This window comes from Psammomys obesus, unplaced genomic scaffold, assembly GCF_907164565.1.
Source record: "Psammomys obesus unplaced genomic scaffold, mPsaObe1.curated_primary_1811, whole genome shotgun sequence".
NCBI lineage: Eukaryota > Metazoa > Chordata > Mammalia > Rodentia > Muridae > Psammomys > Psammomys obesus.
The window spans coordinates 17325119-17346108 of record NW_026585686.1 but is presented as its reverse complement, the minus strand read 5'-3'; the positions used below and the strand labels follow the sequence as shown (position 1 = coordinate 17346108).

At 39.5% G+C, this 20990-nt stretch overlaps 1 protein-coding gene across 15 annotated transcripts in view; it reads right to left on the bottom strand.

The window, feature by feature from the left end:
• Positions 1 to 5319: 5319 nt before the first annotated feature.
• The window catches only part of Tle1 (TLE family member 1, transcriptional corepressor), an 86326-nt gene continuing 70655 nt past the window's right edge, over positions 5320 to 20990 (bottom strand). For all 15 annotated transcript variants that reach the window (XM_055591483.1, XM_055591511.1, XM_055591520.1 and 12 more), the window contains 6 exons: positions 12989 to 13238; positions 11517 to 11764; positions 9134 to 9281; positions 7450 to 7600; positions 5992 to 6068; positions 5320 to 5892 (listed from right to left, as the gene is read on the bottom strand). In XM_055591483.1, coding sequence (XP_055447458.1) covers positions 5785 to 5892; positions 5992 to 6068; positions 7450 to 7600; positions 9134 to 9281; positions 11517 to 11764; positions 12989 to 13238 — 982 coding nt within the window. In that variant the 3' untranslated portion in view covers positions 5320 to 5784. The remainder of the gene's footprint in view (positions 5893 to 5991; positions 6069 to 7449; positions 7601 to 9133; positions 9282 to 11516; positions 11765 to 12988; positions 13239 to 20990) is intronic.

Sequence of the window (20990 nt, the reverse complement as noted above, 5' to 3'; positions counted from 1 at the left end):
AGGGCAAAGTTTGTTGGTTATTTGTGACAGTTTCTCTGTTGTAACTACCAATAAGAGATAATAATGGACTCATGGGGCAAAGGTTAGCATTTCCTGTTATTTTCTCATATCCAGTTCAGAAGTGCATTTAACTAGACAGTAGCTTTTCAACACACACAGGCCCTGCTCATCTGATGACCTCCAAACTTCATTTTGAATTGTGTTTTTTTCAAAGGCCCCTTTTAAAATGCATTTTAGTCTATGAGGATTTCATACCTAGTATTCAGAGCATATTGATCTTCTTGCTATCTTTTCCAAGATATCCCCCTTCCCTATCCACTCAACTTCTATTCTCTTTATTTCTTTTAACATCTTCAGGGAAAGTTGTGCTGCCCATATAATTATGGAGATGTGTCCTTTTTCTAGAATCTGATGAATCTAGATGCAGAAATACGCCTAAAGAAAACTGGCTTCACCCTTCAGTTACTAATGTGTCATTGGCCTTCAGCTACGGTGGACCTACCCCCTTCCCCATACTGAAATTTTTGTCTAGCTTGAGCCTTGTAGGTCTTGTGCATGCTGTCATAACTGCTGAGAGTTTACTTTCACAACAATCCCTCTGTGTCTAGAAAACCCTTTTTTGTGGTCACTGACTACTTCTTACAGTTACTTTCAATCACTTTTTATTCTGAACTTTACAATGTTTGTCTACCTGGAAGGGACACGAGTGCCACAAGAAAAGCAACAGAGCCAACTAACCAGAGTCCACAGGGGTTTGCAGAGACTGAAGCATCCAAGAACCACTAAGCATGAACTGGACCTAGGCTTCCTACAATGATATAGCAGATGGGCAGCTTAGGCTTCAAGTGGATATTCTAGTTAATGAAACTGGGGACTGCATTGGACATAGACTCACTTGTTTAGACTTTAAATCACTTTCCCCTGGCAGGACTGCCTTGACAGGCCATGGGGAAGAGGACACATTCAGTCTTGAGGCAACTTGATGAGCTGGGGTGGATGGGAAAGGGAGCTCCCCTTTTCTGAAGAAAAGGGGATAGGGAGGGAAGAGAGAGAGGGTAGGGCAGGGAGGAGAGGAGGAAAGGGGCTACAAGGCTGTAAAGTGAATAAAATAAATCAATGAGAAATAAAACAATTTGTTATCTATAGGCAGATACCAAGGAAATTTCTGATTTTAAGACAATGGTAATAATTTGCTATGTAAATGGATATCTATGGATATATGCTTTTTTTCTTCTTGAGTAAAATTAGGAAGGAAAAAAATAAATGTAATGTACCTCATAAATAGAAATAAATGCAATATACTATATAAATAAACTGAAGAACAAAAATCTAGTGATTATCTCCTTAGATAGAGAAAAGCCCTTTGACAAAATCCAACATACTTTCTTGAGAAAAGGCCTAGAGAATCTAGAAATACAGGAGAAACATCTGTACCTAAGAAAGGCAATATATAGACAGCAAGGACACAGCCAGCATCATCCCAAACAGAGGCAAACAACAACAAAAAGCACAACAACAACAAAAGAAAACCAACCAACCAATCAAAAAAAAAAAAAAAAAACCCAAAACATTTCCATACCCACACTCCTCCATCCCAATCAATGTCTTAGAGCAATAAAACAAGTGAAAGAGATAAAGGGGCAGTAAATATGAAAAGATAAAGTATCCTTATTTATAGATGATAAAATTCTATATAAAAAATACCCTAAAGACTACTCCAGAAATCTTCTCTAATCAATAAACATTCTTGACAAAGTAAGAGGACACAAAATTAACACACAAAAACCAGCAGCCTTCCTAAGAACAAAAGACAAATAAAATGAGAAAGGTATCAGGCAAACAATTCCATTCACAACATCCTCCATAACAAACAAAGAAAACAAGCCTTGGAATAAATCTAAGAAAGTGAAAGACTTGCACAATAAAAACTTTAAGACACTGAAAAACAAAATAGAAGGTACTATTAGAAGGGGTGACAGAAAGCCACCCCTCACAAATGTTCACTGATTGGTAGAATTAATATTGCTTGAAAATGGCCATCCTACCAAAAGTATTCTACCAATACAATGTAGTCTCCATCAAAACTCCAACACAATTCTTCACAGAAATTGAAGAATAATTTTAAATTCCAAATGGAAGCTCAGAATAACCAAAGTAACTAAAACAGTTTTGAACAACAAAGAAGTACTGGAGAATGTGTCAACACCTCAGATTTTAAGGTATAATACTGAGCTATCATGATAAAAATAGCATGGCACTACCATAAAAACAGATACACTGATACGAAACTAAGGCCCCACATAGAACCTCACAATCCTTACAGACACCCAACTTTTGACCAAGAGGCCAACAACATACTTGGGAAAAGACACGCTCAAGAAATGCTGCTGGTCAAACTGGTGACATGTAAGCCAAACTAGTTCCTTATAACTCCTCCTATACCAAAATGAACTTGAAATGGAATCATAGACCTCAACATAAGACCTGATAGATATCCTCAATCTGATAGACGAGAGAGAGTAGAGAAGGTGCTTATGCTTTATAGGCACAGGAAAGGCCTTTCTGAATGGGATATTGATAGCACATTAATACTAACAAGTAAATGGGACCTCATGAAGCTAAAAGGCATTTTCACAGCAAAGCACACTAGGGAAGATAGCCTAGACAATGGGGGAAAAAGCTTTATCATCTATACATCTGACAGATGTTTGTAACTAGAATATGAAAAGAACTCAAAATAGTAAACATTTAAAAACAACAACAACAACAAAATATGTGGCATGAACCTAAACAGAATGTTCTGAAAAGAGGGACTACTAATGGCTGAGACACATTTTTTTTTAATGTTCAGCATTCTTATCCATCAGAGAAATGCAAATAAAATTACTTTGAGATTCCACCTTAGAGTGGAAACAAAATGGCTAAAATGTAAAAAAACAAAAAAAGCAAGAAAGCAACAACAAATGCTGATGTGGACATAGAGAAAGAGGAATGTAATTTACTGCTGGTGGGAGTATAGACTGGTGTAACCATTAGGGAAATCAGGGTGGAGAATACTTAAAATACTTAAAATAGATCTCCACAGGACATAGCTTTTCCACTATCCGGACAAAGGCCCAAAGCCCTCTGCATCCTACTATAGAGATGCCTGATGATCAATGTTTCTCTTCTTACAATAGCCAGAAAATTGAAACAACTTACATGCCCACCAACTGATGAATGGAGGCTAAAAAAGGAAGAATATTTATACTCTGGAATTTTATTCAAAAAGTCATGAAATTTGCAAGGAAGTTTATAAAATAGGGAAATATAGAATTCTGAGTAAGGTAACCCCAGACCCAGAAAGATAAACACTCATGTTTTCCCTTATTTGTGGATGCTAACTTTGAATCTTCAGATGTATGTATTTATTTGGAACAACCATACATATGAGGAAATTAGTGTGAGGGGGGCTTTCAAGGTAGACTATATAGAATATGGTTGCATAAAGGGTTGACACTTAATAAAGACCTTTTTAAAGTCATATGAAAACCTACAAATCTAAAAGCTACTATGTTTATGTAGTAACACAGTTAATATGGTGTTACACTATTATGGGCAAGATGATGTCTCCATTTGTGAGACAGATGTCACTATATCCTGCTGAGTACCAACTTATGGTCCTCAAGATCTTGAGCAATAGGCATAATTTTTATCATTCATGATATACAAGTGAGAAACAATGACCTGTGCAGTTTCCATTTTCAGCTCCCACAGCCATTTCTCTTTTAGGCTGGACACACTATGTTTGTTTCAGGTAATGGGCTGGTGAATGGAAGGGATATAATAGATTCTATTCATTGGCTTATTTCTCTGGACTTCCACCCTTTCCTACTTGTGGCTGGAAGTAAATCTGCAAAGCCCGAGGGTGAGATAGGAAAGAAACAAATCCTTGTGTCCTTTCACCACTACATAGCTGAGTATATGGGTGGAAGGAGGAAAAGCACACAAACCTACTTCACAATATAGGGAAGGGAAACAGAAATTAGCCTTGGATATTAGGCTTTGTTATTTTCTTAATAAAAAGTATTAATAAACTTTGGAAAGCCACTTTTGGTGAAAACTAATGTTTCTAAAGATATAAAAACGTCTTGACAAATGAAAAGCATAAAAAAACAACTGCTAACCCACTGAATCAAAAAACAAGGACATAGGAAATTCCTTAGCTACTGGTACTTGCCAGTCACTATTTTCTAATACATAGTAGTAAACAAATCCACAAGCATGAGTTGTGTAGACTCTTCAAAAGAAAAAAATATGCTTGGGAACATACGAAGAGCCCAGTGTTACAGATATCATCTATTCAAATTAGTAAAAGCTTGTCTATAACAATAAGGACAAAAGATTAATGACAGACTGTAATGTCCAGAGCTGCAGGGACAGTCTTAATGAAATGAATACAGCAAGGCTTGCTGGACTAAGTAAATTAGCATAATAGATCAAGTAAGTACTGAGACACAAACAGCTGACTTTCTACTTCACTTTTCCAGGAACATGAACTCCAGAGCTTTCCGAACAGCACACATCATAAAACAAAACATAAATCATCAATACATTTCTTGAAATATAAGAGAAAAAAAATGTGGATAAGAAAAAACTGGGCCTTCCTAGTAAAAGAGTGATTCTGCTTATCAGTGACACACTAGGAAAAGGCAGAACTTTGTGACCTTGAAGAAAAATACTTATGGATTTCCTCTTAGACACACAATCTAGATTTAACCAGATACACAAGCTCATGCTTATTTAATATGAAAGCAGAAAAGGTTTCTTTTTTTTTTTTTAATATATTAATTAGTTTATTTACTTTGTATCTCGACTGTAGCCCCCTCCCTCATTCCCTCCCAATCCCATCCTCCTTCCCTCATCTCCTCCACGGGGAAAGGCAGGAAGAATGAGCATGTGTGAAAATAGGTTTATTATTTAAGTTAAAAAAAAAAGTCAGGAAAGGTGGCATATACTTGTAATCCCAGCAAGGGCAAGAAGACTGTGACCAGCTCAAGGTGAGCCTGTGATGTAGTATAAGACCCATACTAAAAACGAAATAAAAATCATGATAATAGTTTAGGAGCTTGAATCACAACAGTCTCAAAGAATGAATCTCAAAGTAATTCCAATTTCTTCTATTAAAGCTGTCCCAATATAGCAGATGTCCACAGCCAAACATATTTGTGTAAGACAAGGTATACTGAAAACTTACCTATGTATGCATGGACTTTACTTACAAAGGCCACATCCATGGTTCCCAAGTATTGATTAAAAAGAATCAAGGAGCAAGACCACTTACTGGTACTAAAGGCTTTACTGTAATAAACCAAATATATTTACAATTTATACAAATGTTGAATCAACAAAAATAAAAAAAGAAAAAAAAAATCACAAGATGCAAAACCAAGAAACAAGCTCATTGAAGACACCACTGCTCTACAAAGGACTCAACGTGAAGCGAACTGCAAGGAACAGAAAGGTAAGCTCACAATTGGGCAAGTCATGACCGACATCAGCAGCTTGCTCCTCTATCCCACACCTATGGCCTCTGTGTGGTACCCAAATGTAGACAGGTGACTGTCTATTGATAAACTTGTTGCCTTCTCTTTGTAGATTCAAAGCAGTTCTGTGTCAAAGTTTAGAAATAGGTTCTTCATTTGTTTTTTGTTGTTGTTTTGTGTTTTAAATTATAACTTTTCTATTTCTACAAATTCCAAACATTTGGCCCAATTCAACTGTAAATATGAAGCCATAGTGTTTTCAGTAGATGACCTCATAAACGGTAGCCTTTTTGTCCCCTGAGCCAGTGACTATGTATTTATCATCCACAGAGATGTCACAGCTAAGCACTGATGAAGATTCTTTGGACTGTAAGAAAAAAAAAATAGGAGGAGAATATTTAATGTGTTCCATTTCTGAGGCCACCTCATTATTGTTTCAAAGGCTATAAGGCAGGTTCTTCCATACCTGGAATATGCTGGCTCCATACGGTGTCCGCCAGGCATTGAGGAGGTTATCTTTTCCAGTACTCACAAACCACTTGCCTAGAATTAGCAAAGGCACATGTAATTTCAGTGCAATTAAAGTTCCACCATTGAAATTAATTAAAAAGAGCACTATTTTTCGTGTATGTGTGTGTGTGTGTGTGTGTGTGTGTGTGTATGAAGGCTAGGAAACATGAAGGTGAGAGGATAGCTTGTTGAGACAGAATCTCTATATTACTGTTTCTATTGTACCCTCTGAGCTTCTAGGCCTGTCTCCTATCTCTGCCGCTTATCACACTATAGGAGTGCTGGGATTATATATAATTCCTATCTCATCTAGCTTTTAACATAGGTTTCAAAGACTGAGCTCAAGTCATTGGTCATAAGTGCTTTTTCTTCCCATGTAATTACCTAGCTAGCCCCAAAGAGAACATTTCTAACATATCGACTACCATGTTCAAAGGGTTGCTCTATAATCCAAGCAAGTTTCAAATCCTTGATACCATCATGTTTATAATCAAAGAAGTTGTCAGGGGGCTAGGGAGATGGATTACTGAGTAGATAAACCTGTATAAGCAGGTCCACGAGTTCAGATTTCTAGCATGTGGCCCTGTATACTTGGAATCCAAGCCTCAGGGACAAGTGGGGGAAAGGCATAGTACAGCTAGTCCCTGGGCATTTGCTGGCCATCTAGTCTAGACAAAAGACAAGCTCCAAGTTTAGTGAGAACTCTGCCTCAAAACAAGATGGTGAGTGGGGGGAGGATAAATGATAAAGACCACTGGCTTCCATACCCACCTGTGCTTATTTAAAAATGTGATGTGTGCTAGTTCACTGAGTCATTCAATACATGGCTCAGCATCATAGACATTTTCAGTATTATGGAAACAATGAGAGCAAAACAACTAATGTTCAACTAATGTTCAATGTAAAATGTTTTCAGATGCATATAGAATGTGCAATTAGTGTCAGCCACACATGCACCCTTATAGCCAATGAACAAATATGTGACCATAGAAAGCACAAAGACAGTTTCCACATGGACTTTTTCCTTCTCTGTTCTCATTAGAGAGAAAAAGAGTCTGAGTGCAGCGAAACATTCTTCGGACCCTGGTTGCTTATTATAATCAATACATGATATCTACGGTTGCGCTATTCTAAATAGAATTACCTCCCACACTTCAGAGCATGAACAATTACTCCCCAACCCTACCACAATGCAAGTGTGCACCCAAAGCTTATTTGAGTGCCTGTTGACTTTTCTCAAATTAACAAAGCAGGCTGAAACAGACATTACTCTGCAATAAGGGGTCATAGAATTACTGCATCCAGCTGTAAGGAAAGGCATCTCCCCCCCTCCCCACCAAATTACCATTTCTAACCATATTTATTTAAAGTATTTTCCCATTTAGGCCATTGACAGGCTTATAGCCAAACTTACCACAATAAGCAAATTTTAGGGACAGCACGCAGCTCTCATGGAGGTGTAACTGGTACTTGTCAGGCTTGTTCACATGCAGAACTTCCACATTGCTGCTTTCCATGCCCACAGCAAGCCACTCCCCAGTTGGACAGTATCCCAAGGAGAAAATCTGTTATAAGTAGGACAAGATCACTGATGATTTTACCCAATAAATCAAGGAGGAGTTGCAAAGGGTAGCAAAAGGGGTTTAATCAACCAAACCCAGACGGGGAAGGGGATGAGATGAAACCCTGTCTAGAACCCTTTTATTGAACAAATGGGAAACTAAATAGCTCCATCCATGCTATAAAATAAGAAATTATCTTTAAGAATAGCAGGGAAAGTCATCATTAAGAAACACTAGCTGAAATATTTGTGTAAGAAATACAATGTATAGGATCTATAATCCAGTGTTTGGAGTGAGGATGGTAGAACAAAGACTGGCCAGGTGCTGATAATTGCTTATGGCTAGGCAATATAACTCTCATGTAGGGTTGCATATGTTTGACATTTACAAATATTTGAAATGTTCTTAAGTTTAAAACTGGTGACCAAAATTAACATCCTGCATATTCCACACAAGGGTAAAACAGGAAATATTATAAAACTAAAACCAATAGTCATCTAAAATTCGTATATGTGATAGTTGACACAATCGAGAATTATCTGGGAAGAGTTTCAGTGAAGAACTGCCTGGATGTGGTCAGCCTGTGAAAAATTTTCTTAGTTGGATTATTTGAGGTGGGAAGATACAACCCATGTAGACACATGTACATAATCAATTCACAGGATGGGCCATGGACTGAATAAGAAGGACACAGAGAGTGAGTGCTCAAACCTGTATTCAGTATTCCCATCCTCTTTGATCCTTGACTATGGATGCAAAGTGACCACCTCTCCTAAGTTCCTGCCACTGTGACTTTCTAACAACAATGGACTGTAGCCTGGAATGTTTATCTAAAAGAAACCCTTTTTCTTCTAAGCTATTTTTGTCATGGAATTTTATCAGAGCAACAGAAATGAAACTAAAACAGTATATATGGTCGTTTTCACCATTTTTACACCATTTTTATTATTTATTTTTATTTTATTATTATTTTTATTATTATTACATGGGAAGGAAAGAAGGAGGGAAAGGAGGAAGGGAGGGAGAGAGGAAAGGAAGAAGTGCTGAATAATAAACAAAAGAACAACTCTACCGTGAGGAAGACACCAGAAAATGGCAAGCACTGCCTTTGTCAAGTAAGTCTAGATTTAGACATGGGACATTTGACTACTTCTCCAAAAGTTGCTAGGTTTACATACTATCTTAAAACTCCAGTCAGTCATAGCAGTATATTCCTTTAATCTTAGTACTCTGGGGCTGAAGTAGTAGGACTGACTTTCATTTGAGGCAAGCATTCTGAACTAAGCTACAGAATGAGACCCTAGCCTCAAAAAAAACTTCTACAGATCTAGTTGGCCATGATATTTTTTTTTTTTACTTAAAAACACTTTTATACAATATATTTTGATCATGTTTTCCAGCCCTTGATCCTCAAAGATCCTCCCCACCTCCCTAATCACCCACCTCTCTCTCTAAAATACACACAAACACAAACAAAACAATATAAATACAAACAAGCAAAATACTAATAAGACAAAAAGATGACCAAGCACTCACCTGTGAAGTGAAGTCATGCTGTTGCAGCTGCCGCCCTTCTCTCAGGTCCCAGGACCTCACAGTGTTGTCCAAACCGCCTGTCCAGAGCTTGGTGCCATCATTAGAAATGTCAATACAGCTGGCTCCATCTGTGTGGCCCTGGAATTGCCTGATAAAACCAACCAGACTGAATAATGATTTCCTGCCAGAGCTCAAGGTAAACAGGTTGTGTTGTTAGTTTTGGACTCACTGTGTGTCATCTCAATGTCTGTTGGTGTGCAATATCAAACTAACCTTCCCCTGAGGAGCACAGGAAACAGCCCCTGCAGGTTCTGTTTCTTTTTTCAAGATCCAAGGCCTAGAAATGAGATGGCTTTGCAGGCTGCTGCCAGAAGTCAGGTATGCTATGGACTCTGATAAACAGACCCAGTGAAACTCTTACCAGGTCTGGAAAAGAGTTTAAGTACTGAGAGACAATAAAGATAAACACACAAAACCCAATTTTCCTTAAGAAAAGATAAAGACCTGTCCTTCAGTAGCAAAGGCTTGAACCCACAAAAAGGAAAAGGCTCATTCCCAGAACACACTCATTTAGAAGAGAACTGAACAGCAGTGCCCTTCCTGCCAGCACAGCATAACCTCTCCTGTGTACTCAGCTTTGCCCTTTTGTATCAGAAAGTGCCTTGCATTAGGAAATGTGGGCTCCCAAAGACCAAGGGTCAAGCAGGTCTCCTGACCTTAGAGGTGGTAGGTAGAGACAAAGAAAAGGACTGAAGAGGACAGACGATTGCCAGACCCCATCCCCAGGGCAAGGCTTTCTTTACAGGGGACCTTTCATGCAACATTCAAACAGCATCCAAAATCAACTGTGTGGCAGGGATTTCTGACCTGGAAGGACATGAGTCAACAAGTCAAACTGGCAGTGGAGAGAGCAACAGAGCACAGAGTGGCCTGGGGATGGCAAATGGGGAGGGTACATGCAGTGACTCTCTCAAACATGAGTCTACATGCTGAGCATGCATTGGTCAGGGCATATCAGAGAGGTCAGGACCCACCTGCAGAACCAGAAAAGCCCCAGCATAGAACTGCTTAGGAATTTCAATGGCAAGAAGGTCCTGTCTTTCTCTATGCCCCCCATACCTTATTGCCACAGCGCCAAGCATAGATTTTAAAAGTGCAAGGGAAGGAAAAATCACCATTGCTGCCCTGAATTCTTAGCCAAGATATGAGCCCGAAAACTTTCTCTCACAAGCAAATCTCTACTTCAGATCCTGCCCCTATTAGTTCCCTTCTCCCACATGCCCAGTATTCCCTGTGGTTACCCAGTAAATGGATCTCAATAGTGCTAACTGGTCTCTTCATGATTACCCTGGAACGAAGGAGTCCTTGTAATACCTTTCTTCCTTTTGTCTCTGCAAACAACTCTCACAACCTTTTTCCTTCATCCTGACTTATAACCTCTTCAACTCAAAAAATTATTAGTTCATTCCAAACATCTTTCTCTGTGTACTATCACACTAGATGGATGTTCCTCAGCCTCCCCATCCACACACATCCTAGAGTGACTGGAAAGTTGTTGACTGTTAAGAATAGATTGTGTCATAGGAAATATAGGACTCCTTCACACAGAGCAGCCACTGGCCACACACTGTCAGTCCAAGCTAAAAGATATTTAAAGCACACCCCCCGCCCCCATATATGTCTGGTGCTTACTCCAGAAAAACAGCACGGAGAGCAGAATGCCAGGTCTAACTACAGGACCAGAGCAAAGTGCCTTCTGTGCCTAGGGTACCTCATCTATAAAGTAAAGGATAGAGGTACAGAATGCCTTGATTTTAAATCTTCCTGTTTCTACTTCTCAAAAGCTGGGGTTACAAGTCTTTACCACTACACTTGAATTAAGTGCTTACTCTTAAAAATAGTTTCTGGAACACATCTGGTATGAACACTAAATGGAAGCACACTAGCTGCTAAGGGAAGAGAGAGGATCTAGAAGCCAAGCAGAAGCTGATGTGTTCCCATGTGGAATGACCCTCTTAATCAGCTATAGAGAAATACAGATATTTTAAAGCTATTTTTGTGGTTTCAATTCATGGAAGCTCATTTGTCTTGTGTCAGTTGACTTCAATTTGTACAAACAAGACTCTGGCCAAGCTCAAAACATCTAGACTGGAGGCCCTCGTATTATCATTTACTCCACATTATGTTGTCCCTTGACAAAGCCATATCTGCTATCTCAATGTGGACCAAAGAATGGGAACATGAAGGAAATAAGGTCTTGGTGACACTGGCATATGCCAAGACTACACTTCTCACCCACAGATGGCCACATTATACCTTTGTATCTACACTCAACAAACAGCATCTTAATTGAGGCTTCCCCTAGGAAGGCCCCTGTACTCACCTCACCAGGGTCTGGTTGTGCAAGTCCCACACTGCGATGTTGCCATCACTGCAGCATGAGAAGCAGACCTTGGAGTCAGGGCTGATGGCCAGAGCGTAGCAGGCAGGGGCTGAGGATGTCAGCTCTGCCTTTATGCGGGGGGTTGGAGCTGCAAGGTCCCAGATGGATAGAGTACTGGCTTCCCCTCCCACTATGAGAGTACAACCATCAGGTAGCAATTTACAGGAACGGATGTAGTTATCTCTATTCTGTGAAATAACAGAATGTAATCACTGCAAAGCATTGCCAACTGACAATACTGGGTATTTTTAAATGCTGTTCGGGTTTTTAACTTCAAGAGAGACACTTTGTGGACACTCTGCTTAACACAGGGTCAAATTGCCATTCTCTTCTTCCAAAGAATAAACAAACTCACAGGGCTGCTCAGCTGTTTTCCTGACTCCCAACTACACAGACACACTGAAATCATCTAGGTGGAAAGCAGGTGTAAGTGTACTTCCCTGTCACCCCTCACCATCATTTACTGTTGGAATATGCAGACTCACAAAATCTGCCTTTGTTTTCATTTTTCCTGACACTGCCCAATGAGTACTAAGTACTTACTAAGAATTTAGTGGCTTGGCTTTATCAATATTAGTGTGGCTTTTGTTCTATGGAACTGTCTTGAACAAAAGGGCAAAAGAAATATAAAAGGTTATCAAAGTCAACAGAGATGGAGGAACAAAGGGTGCCATCAGTACAAGTATGCACTACCATAGCAAAACCACAACACACACATACATAAGAGAAACACAGAGAGACAGAGAGAGACAGACACAGAGAAAAACAGACAGACAGACAAGACAAGACAGAGAGACACATGCTTGCTAGGTATTTTTCTCTAGAAGGTCTGCCCTTCTGGTTTGTGAATAACATCTCCCCGATGTGTAGGCAGGGCAGCCCGTCCATAGTCTGCTGAAGACTAACATTACAGGTCTGGCAATCATAAGGCAAATGGGTGTCTTTAAGCTCTTGATGGGGTGGCTCAGTGTTTTAGGAGACAACTCTTTCTGTTCCCATCTTACTAAAACAATGACAGAACGGCAAACTATCTCCCCCACCTCCTCGACAATACCAAAATTTTGGAAGGGTTTTCATGTCATATTAGCAAATGTTGACATTTATCTGAAGTTTACAGGGAAATCTGCAGATGAGCAGATTGCAGGGATCAGAGTCCACATTAACTGCTTTTTTTTTTTCTACAGCATGGGACACTATCTTAGAAAACATGTCTCCAAAGTGAGCTCCAAACCACAGCAAAACATCTCCAAAAATAAACCTATCAACACTGGAATTTAACCAGTGTAGTAGCAGTAATGGAATCCTGCCCAGTTTGGGAAAGGGGCAGAAGCTTGAACAGCTAACATAGAAAACAGAGGGGCTTCTAGTCCTTCCTAATGGAAGTGAAGCTCAGGCCCCTCATGCTCGCTCACCAGACAATCCAGCTGAGAGACGGGGCTCTTGTTGCCAGGGTGGCTGATGTCCCAGACCTTAACGCAGCCCTTGCCACCTGTATACACGTGCCTTGTGGGGTTGCTGATGGTCACTGCACACACCACCTCCCCATGGTTGAGGGTGTTGATCTGCCGAGCATGTCGGGGGATCCCAGGTCCAATGAGGGCATCAGGGGGAAAGGGGACAGGCTGCATCTGGCCATCAGCAGTAACATGGAAGGAATATGCTCTACATGAAAGAAAAGAAAAGCATACGTATCACAAAGGGAGCCTTAGACTGGAGAATGGGAAAGGTGGAGCTTCCTTGCCATGGTTTCTCCTTCTGAAATCAAAACAAGTTGATGTATTTATGAATGGAAAACATTTAAAGTCTATATTCAAGCTACTATTTTAAAAATATCTAAGACACATAAAACTCTATTTAAAAACATAAAAATTGTTCATATAAATTTTACGAAGTATTCTCTCAAATCTCACTATTAAAAATTTTTTCTAAAGTAAATTAGTCTTCTACATACTTACATGATTCCTTAGTATAATTTAAAATACTTAAGATAAAGCCTTTAAAAACTCTAATCATAGGGCTGGAGAGATGTCTCAGAGGTTATGAGCACTGACTTCTCTTCCAAAGAGCCTGAGTTCAATTCCCTGCAACCACATGGTGACTCACAACCGTCTACAATGTGATTGGATGTCCTCTTTTGGCACTCAGGTGTACATGCAGACAGAGCACTCATATACATAAAATAAAAAAAAAGCAAATCTTAAAAAAAGAAAACTTAATCTTAAATAAAAACAAACAATGAGAAAGAGGCTGAAGGAAGATGTTAAGGGTATTGACTGCTCTTGCAGAGATCTTGAGTTCTATTTACAGCACCCAAATGGTGGCTCACAAACATTGGTAACTCTAGTTCTAGGGGATCCAACACCCCCTCTCTGCCTCCATGAACAAATATACCTGGTATTTTAACATATATGCATAAAAATACACATAAACATAAAATAATTTTTAAAAACTTTAAAAACAGCTTTTAAAACATTATATTAAGCTTTTGACTCAAACTTTTTTTGCATAGCCAAGAAAACATAAAAGAGTCTTGTATCAAGATGACAGAGACAATTTTTCTTTTTTACCTCAGAACCAACCCCAATTTTATCTGATGCAGACAAAGCAACCAACTGAAGGAACATCTCCCCAGTTCCATGCATGTTAGCCAGAGCAGCATATGCTGGACAATGAGAAGCAGAAAGAACTTGCTGAGAACACTTTCAATCTACTTGAAAGATGGGTAGGAGAGGGGAACATCTGCAAACTTTCTGCAAATTTTGCTGTGAACCTAAAACTTTCCAAAAAATTGAAGTTTCTAACATTTTTAAAAGTAAAGCAAAGGAAATGGGGACAGCTCAAGGCTGAGCCCTACCTAAGATGTGTAAGAGCAAAAGTTCAATCAAAACACTACAAAAAAGAAACCAGGTTCAGGCTATTACGAATAAAGCTGCTACAAACATGGTTGAGCAAATGTCCTTGTGTACTTGAGCATATTTTGGATATATGCCTAGGAGTGGTATAGCTGGATCTTGAGGAAGCGCTATTCCTTATCTCAGAAAGCCCCAGATTGATTTCCAAAGTGGTTGTACAAGTTTACATTCCCACCAGCAGTGGAGAAAGGTTTCCAATTCTCCACAACCTCTCCAGCATGTGTTGTCACTTGAGTTTTTAACCTTTGCCATTCTGGTGGTATAAGGTGGAATCTCAGAGTTGTTTTGATTTGCATCTCTCTGATGGCTAAGGACATTGATCATCTCTTTAGGTGTTTCTCTGCCATTCAATATTCCTCTACAGAGAATTCTCTGTTTAGCTCCATATCCCATTTTTTAATTGGATTGCTTGATTTATTGCTTTTTAACTTCTTTAGTTCTTTATATATTCTGGATATCAGCCCTCTGTCAGACATTGGGTTGGTAAAGATCCTTTCCCAGTCTGTAGGCTGTCGTTTTGTTCTGATGACAGTGTCTTTTGCTTTACAGAAGCTTTTCAGTTTCATGAGGTCCCATTTATTGATTGTTGCTCTAAGAGCCTGTGCTGTTGATGTTCTCTTCAGGAAGTTGTCTCCTGTGCCAATGAGTTCAAGGCTCATTCCCACTTTTTCTTCTAACCAATTTAGTGTGTCTGGTTTTATGTTGAGGTGTTTGATCCACTTGTACTTTAGTTTTGTGCAGGGTGATAAATATGGATCTATTTGCATTTTTTGACATGCAGACATCTATTTAGACCAGCACCATTTGTTGAAGATGCTGTCTTTTTTCCATTGAATGGTTTTGGCTTCTTTATCTAAAATCAAGTATTCATAGGTGTGTGGATTTATTTCTGGGTCTTCCATTCGGTTCCATTGATCTAATTTTCTGCTTCTATGCCAATACCATGCCGTTTTTATTACTATTGCTCTGTAGTACAGCTTGAGATCAGGGATGGAGATACCTCCAGATGATCTGTTGTTGTACAGGATCATTTTGGAAATTCTGGGTTTTTTTGTTTCTCCATATGAAGTTGACAAAAACTGTGGTATTTTTACACAGTGGAATACTACTCAGCAATTAAAAACAAGGAAATCATGAAATTTGCAGGCAAATGGTGGGATCTAGAAAATATCATCCTGAGTGAGGTATCCCAGGAGCAGAAAGACACACATGGTATACAGTCACTTATATAGTCCTGTAAGATAGGATAAATATAGTAAAATATGTGCACCTAAAGAAGATAAAGAAGAAGGAGGCCCCGGGGTAAGATGATCAATCCTCACTTAGAAAGACAAATGGAATGGACATGGGAAGTAGGAGAAAACAAGAAACAGGACAGGAGCCTACCACAGAGGGCCTCTGAAAGACTCTACCTAGCAGCGTATCAAAGCAAATGCTGAGACTCATAATCAAACCTTTGGCAGAATGCAGGGAATCATATGATAAAATGGGAGTTAATATGCCTGGGAGAGGACAGGAGCTCCACAAGGACAAAGTATATCAGGGCACAGAGGTCCTCTATGAGACTGTTTCTCCAACCAAGGACCATGTTTGGATATAACCTAGAACCCCTGCTTGGAGGTAGCCCATTGTAGCTCAGTACCCAAGTGCGTTTCCCTAGTAAGGGGAACAGGAACTAATTCTGACATAAACTCAAGGACTGGCTCCTTTACCTCCCACTGCCCCCGAGGGAGGGACAGCCTTACTAGGCCACAGAGAAGAACACTGCAGTCAGTACTGAAGATTCCTGATAAGCCAGGGTCAGTCAGATGGATGGGGAGGAGGACCTCCCCTAGCAGTGGACTTGGAAAAGGACAGGGAGGAGATAAGGGAGGGAGGGTGTGATTGGAAGGGAAAAAGAGAGGGGGTAATCTGTGATGGATATTAAAAAAATAAAAATTAAAAAAAAGAAACCAACCAACAAGCAAAGAAACAACAACAACAAAAATGCTTTTCCTTCTAACACCTACGTTGGACTGGACTTAGGAAGCCCTTCAGCCTACAAGCTGACTTTGAAGATGGAAAGCACCGGCAAAGAGAGGTAGAAGATGCTGCTGGGCTGACACCTTCCCTGGGTTTCATGAAAAGCAAGTGAAATTTCCATGTCATTTGTCTGCTGTTCTCTTCCCACTTCAGCAAAAATGAGCCTGATCCTAACCATGTACTTTTATTTCTTGCAACAAAAGTCAACACTATGTATCAAATTATCACTTGACTCCCAAGAGGTAGCACACAATGGGCATCACAAAATACACAGCAAAGATACTTTAAAGAATGGAAGACATGCAATGTTTTCACTCCCATCCCAGGCTGGCGAGTCCTGTTTCCTTCCTAGCTCAGACATACAGATGTAGTAGTTTAAGTCACTGAGCATAAACAAAGCCTGCAGGACTTTTCCATTCCTTCAACCTCCTTGTAAGAATGAGTCCTTTCTGGAACCTGTCCTTGACATTTTGACATATGTAAATACCATGAATACTAGCATAGCTCTTGAACTTTCATTTTGCTAATAACTCAATTTGCACAAAATAACTTGGCACAAAAATGAAAACTTATACTCAATATCAAGTCTCTATAAGACTGCACTTAAAATGCATACTGATCAGCATGGAAATAAAAAATAGGTTTCCCTCCATAGAAGCAAGATAACAAATAAATGAAGACATTGAATGTTTCCTTCCTTCATCCAAAGGAAAGATCTAACATGTCCATTATCTCCTGGAAAACTGCTTGTAACGGCCATTGGAAAGTGGCTGTTTATCACAAGCCATTAACGATGCTATTTTATCATGATTCCCGCAGTGACAGAGAAGAAATAATGTGTTTTAGTTTTGCTTCTTTCCCCATGCATTGTAGAGGACTGAATCCAGAGTCTTACATTATACATGCTAGGCAAGCTCTCTACTAATGAACTATATTAGATCTTTAGTCCTTTTTAAAAATCTTTGAGACAGAGTCCTACTATGTCATCCATGATGGCACTGAACTTTTCATCTTCTTGTTGAAGCTTCCTGAATGGCTAGGGTGGCAGGCATGTGTCAACAGGCCTAGCAATCACAGTAACTCAGTCTGAATAACTGGGCCTCAGAATGGGAACCACACCAAATTTTCTGGGAGATATATAATATATATGTGTATGTATCTCACATGCCTAAACCTTTACTTTCTTAATTCCCTAAATCACACAGTGAATATTTTTCAATCCTGAAAGACCCTTTGTATTCTTAGTAATATAAATGTATATGTATGTTACAGTTATTTGAATAGGTGCCCACCATACTTATTGTGGGATATCTGCAGTTTCAATCAAATAGTACTTTGTTGCCCTTTGAGAGAAAAAGTATCAGCACACAGAGGTTTGAGTCTGTTATTTCTGTCTTGTAAGAATTCTGGACTTTAAAAACAGTAGGGCAAAATCCAGTAGCAAGTTATGTAATAGGTCTGCCTCATTCTGTTGCTGTGGTAAAAAAGAAAAAAAAAACACAATAAATAACAAACAAACAAAAACCCCAACCAACCAAACAAACAAACAAAAAACAATCTCTGACAAAAAGCAACTCAGGGATAAAGGATTCACTTTGCAATTCAATGTTACAGTCCATTACTATGGGGAAGTCAAATCAAGACAAAAGCATCAAATCAAGTCAAAAGCAGAGAGAATAATCACATTAATCCAACCTCATTTGCTCACTCTCACTTCATTTTCTCTTAATAGTGCTGAGGATCTCCTGCCTAGTGGTTGGTGCTCCCCGTAGTGGGCTTGGTTTTCCTATATCAATTAATAATCAAGATACTCTTCCAAAACATGCCTACAGGAAAACCAGACCTAGATAATTTCTGATTAAGACTCCCTTTCCAGGTAATTCAAAGTAGCACAGATCTATTAAATTGAGCTGACTTATCAACACAGTGACCAGGGTCCTAGAGTGACAAGTGAGTATTGAAACAATGATCAAGAAATGACAATCAAGTTCACATAAAATAACACAAGTAGATTGCACTATTTTGTAAGAATGGTGGGTTAGGGTGGGGAGAACCTACCCAAAATTTATGGCTACCAGAAATTTTGCAGGGCATTGATGGTCAGTTTCCTTTATGCCATCAATCAAAATCAGGGACTGGTACCCTTCCAGAAATCCTAGATTTTTCAGTGAGAGGCTATTTTATCTTCAACTAGAATCCTGCTGATTGCAGAGTTAAATGTCTTAGATTAATAAAATATCTGTACCAAATAGAGATGGGAGAGCTGTCTACTAGTCTTTGGAAGACCCATTTTCCAGGTATGTTCCTTCTTGCAGCAACACAGGAACCTATAAGCACCACACTGAGGCAATTTAAAATGGATTCACAGTGCAATGAGAGTTGTGAATACCTGTATGTACCATGGGAAGCCTATATGGCTGCTAATTTATCAGTCCTGGGGTCCTGAGAGGAAGCTGGATAGCTTAGTGTGTGTCAGAGCCTCAACACATGAACAAACCAGAACAAACACACAGGCATAGTGCTTTCCTCCAGGGATCCACAGGAAGAAAAACAAGAGGGGAATAGAGATGGCTGGAATTAATAATTCATGCACAAAAATAACAGGAATTTTCAACACCCCATATCATGACAATGTCAGAAACCCCAGAGGAGACTGTCTTCTCTACTGGCTGAGGAATTAGGAGTAACAACACCAATCAGGATGGAGAACTTACAAACAGACAGTGAGCACAAGCATCTTTCCTTATCATCAGGGCATACATTTCTGTCCAGGTGGATGCCTAAAATAAAACCCGTACCACACTATAGCTACCTTCCTAACACACAATCTACAGTGAAGTTTAACTTACAAATCATGAAAAGTAAAACAGTAATTATAATAATAATAAAAAAAAACAAGTATCACATATTCTAATCAAATCACCACCCATATACTTTGAGGTCCTTATTATTAAGGATACAAGCACCACAACACACAAACCATAATATGAGCATGACAGGGATGGCACCACTCAGGGGGCAGAGGCAGGGGAACCTTGAACTCTGAATTTGAGGCTAAGTTGGGCAGTACAGTGAGTCTGTGCCCCCATGTGTATACATTCAATGTATATAGAACAAAACCAATGGACAAGAGAGCAACTGATTTCCCATGTGACATGAAGCAAATCTACAACTCAGAATGCCAGAATCTCATTGTTATATACCAAATATACATACATAACCCTGCTTTCCATACAAATAAAACCTGTTTATTTATTGTGTTGATCTGAAACTCCAGTTAAGTGAGGAAAAGCTTTCAGTGAAGTGGGTACCGCCAGCACTCAAGCTAGATACATACTTACATTCACATCTTTGTACCTGTATTACACTTTTAAAACTGATTTACTTATTTCTTCAGAAAGTAGAGGGAAGGTCTCCTAACCAACTCACTCCCTACATTAAGTTCACAACTTGGTTGAGAGCCCAGACTTTTATGGTAAATGAACCTGACAGGGGGCACTCGCTTCCTAGCTGCATTAAGTGTATATGGCCTTACTGACTAGCTTGTCTGCAACTTATGATTTGTCTGTTTCCTGATCCACAGGGCAGAAACAACACAAAGTAAGTTCAGTCTGGTTCTAAGGGGTTGTTGTGAGGATTGAGATGGTACTAGCAGACACCTAGAAAAAAAGCAGTACTGTTAAATCACCATAGATATAACAGCCAATGAGGCTCTGCTGAATATCCTACCAGTGGGCAAGCACAAGCCACTACTATCAGGAGATCCAGGAATGGAGGAAAGCACAGGTAGGAGCAATTAGGCAAGCAACAGATGACTCAAGAGGTAAGTAAGTCACAAGAGCAAGCACAGTGATGTGTCTATAGGTAAAGATAGGTAAAGACTTGAACAAATGTCCCTAGAGGAGAAGGACACTAGCAGCAAACTATGAGTCAGAACCTGAAAGATCTGGGGCCTGTTGAGAGCAAAGGGCGTTTCATTTATTGGGCAGATGGTAGAGGTGAAGTTCTAAAAGAAAAGGGTCCTCTCATGAGGTTCTTCCCAGGAACAGTAAGCTGAAAAGCAAGAATGCATTCTGAGCAAACAGACTGGCTTCTGTTGACAAAGTTATGCTGTGTTCTGCAACCAAAGCAAAATGGGTGTTGACAGACTTGTCAGTGGTCTGGAAATAGATGGAACTGCACATGCAGAATCCAGAAAACAGTAACGAAACAGAGACTCTGGAGATAAAGGTCAAGGACCTATTGCTAAAGGACATGGCATTGCTGATATGAAAGTCCTTGCAGTATTAACAGGTACCAAAAGCCTCAGCAGTTCAAAACCTTCACTAGCTCTCCAACCTCTTTATAGCTTCTAAGGTCCTCCAAGATTTTAAAGTCAAGCCAACTAATCTTTCTCCATAGGATACTAAGCTTCTAAGCCACTTGAGAGCACAAGCCTGTCCCCAAAGCATTACCTCTTGCCACGTCTTCAAGACACTTC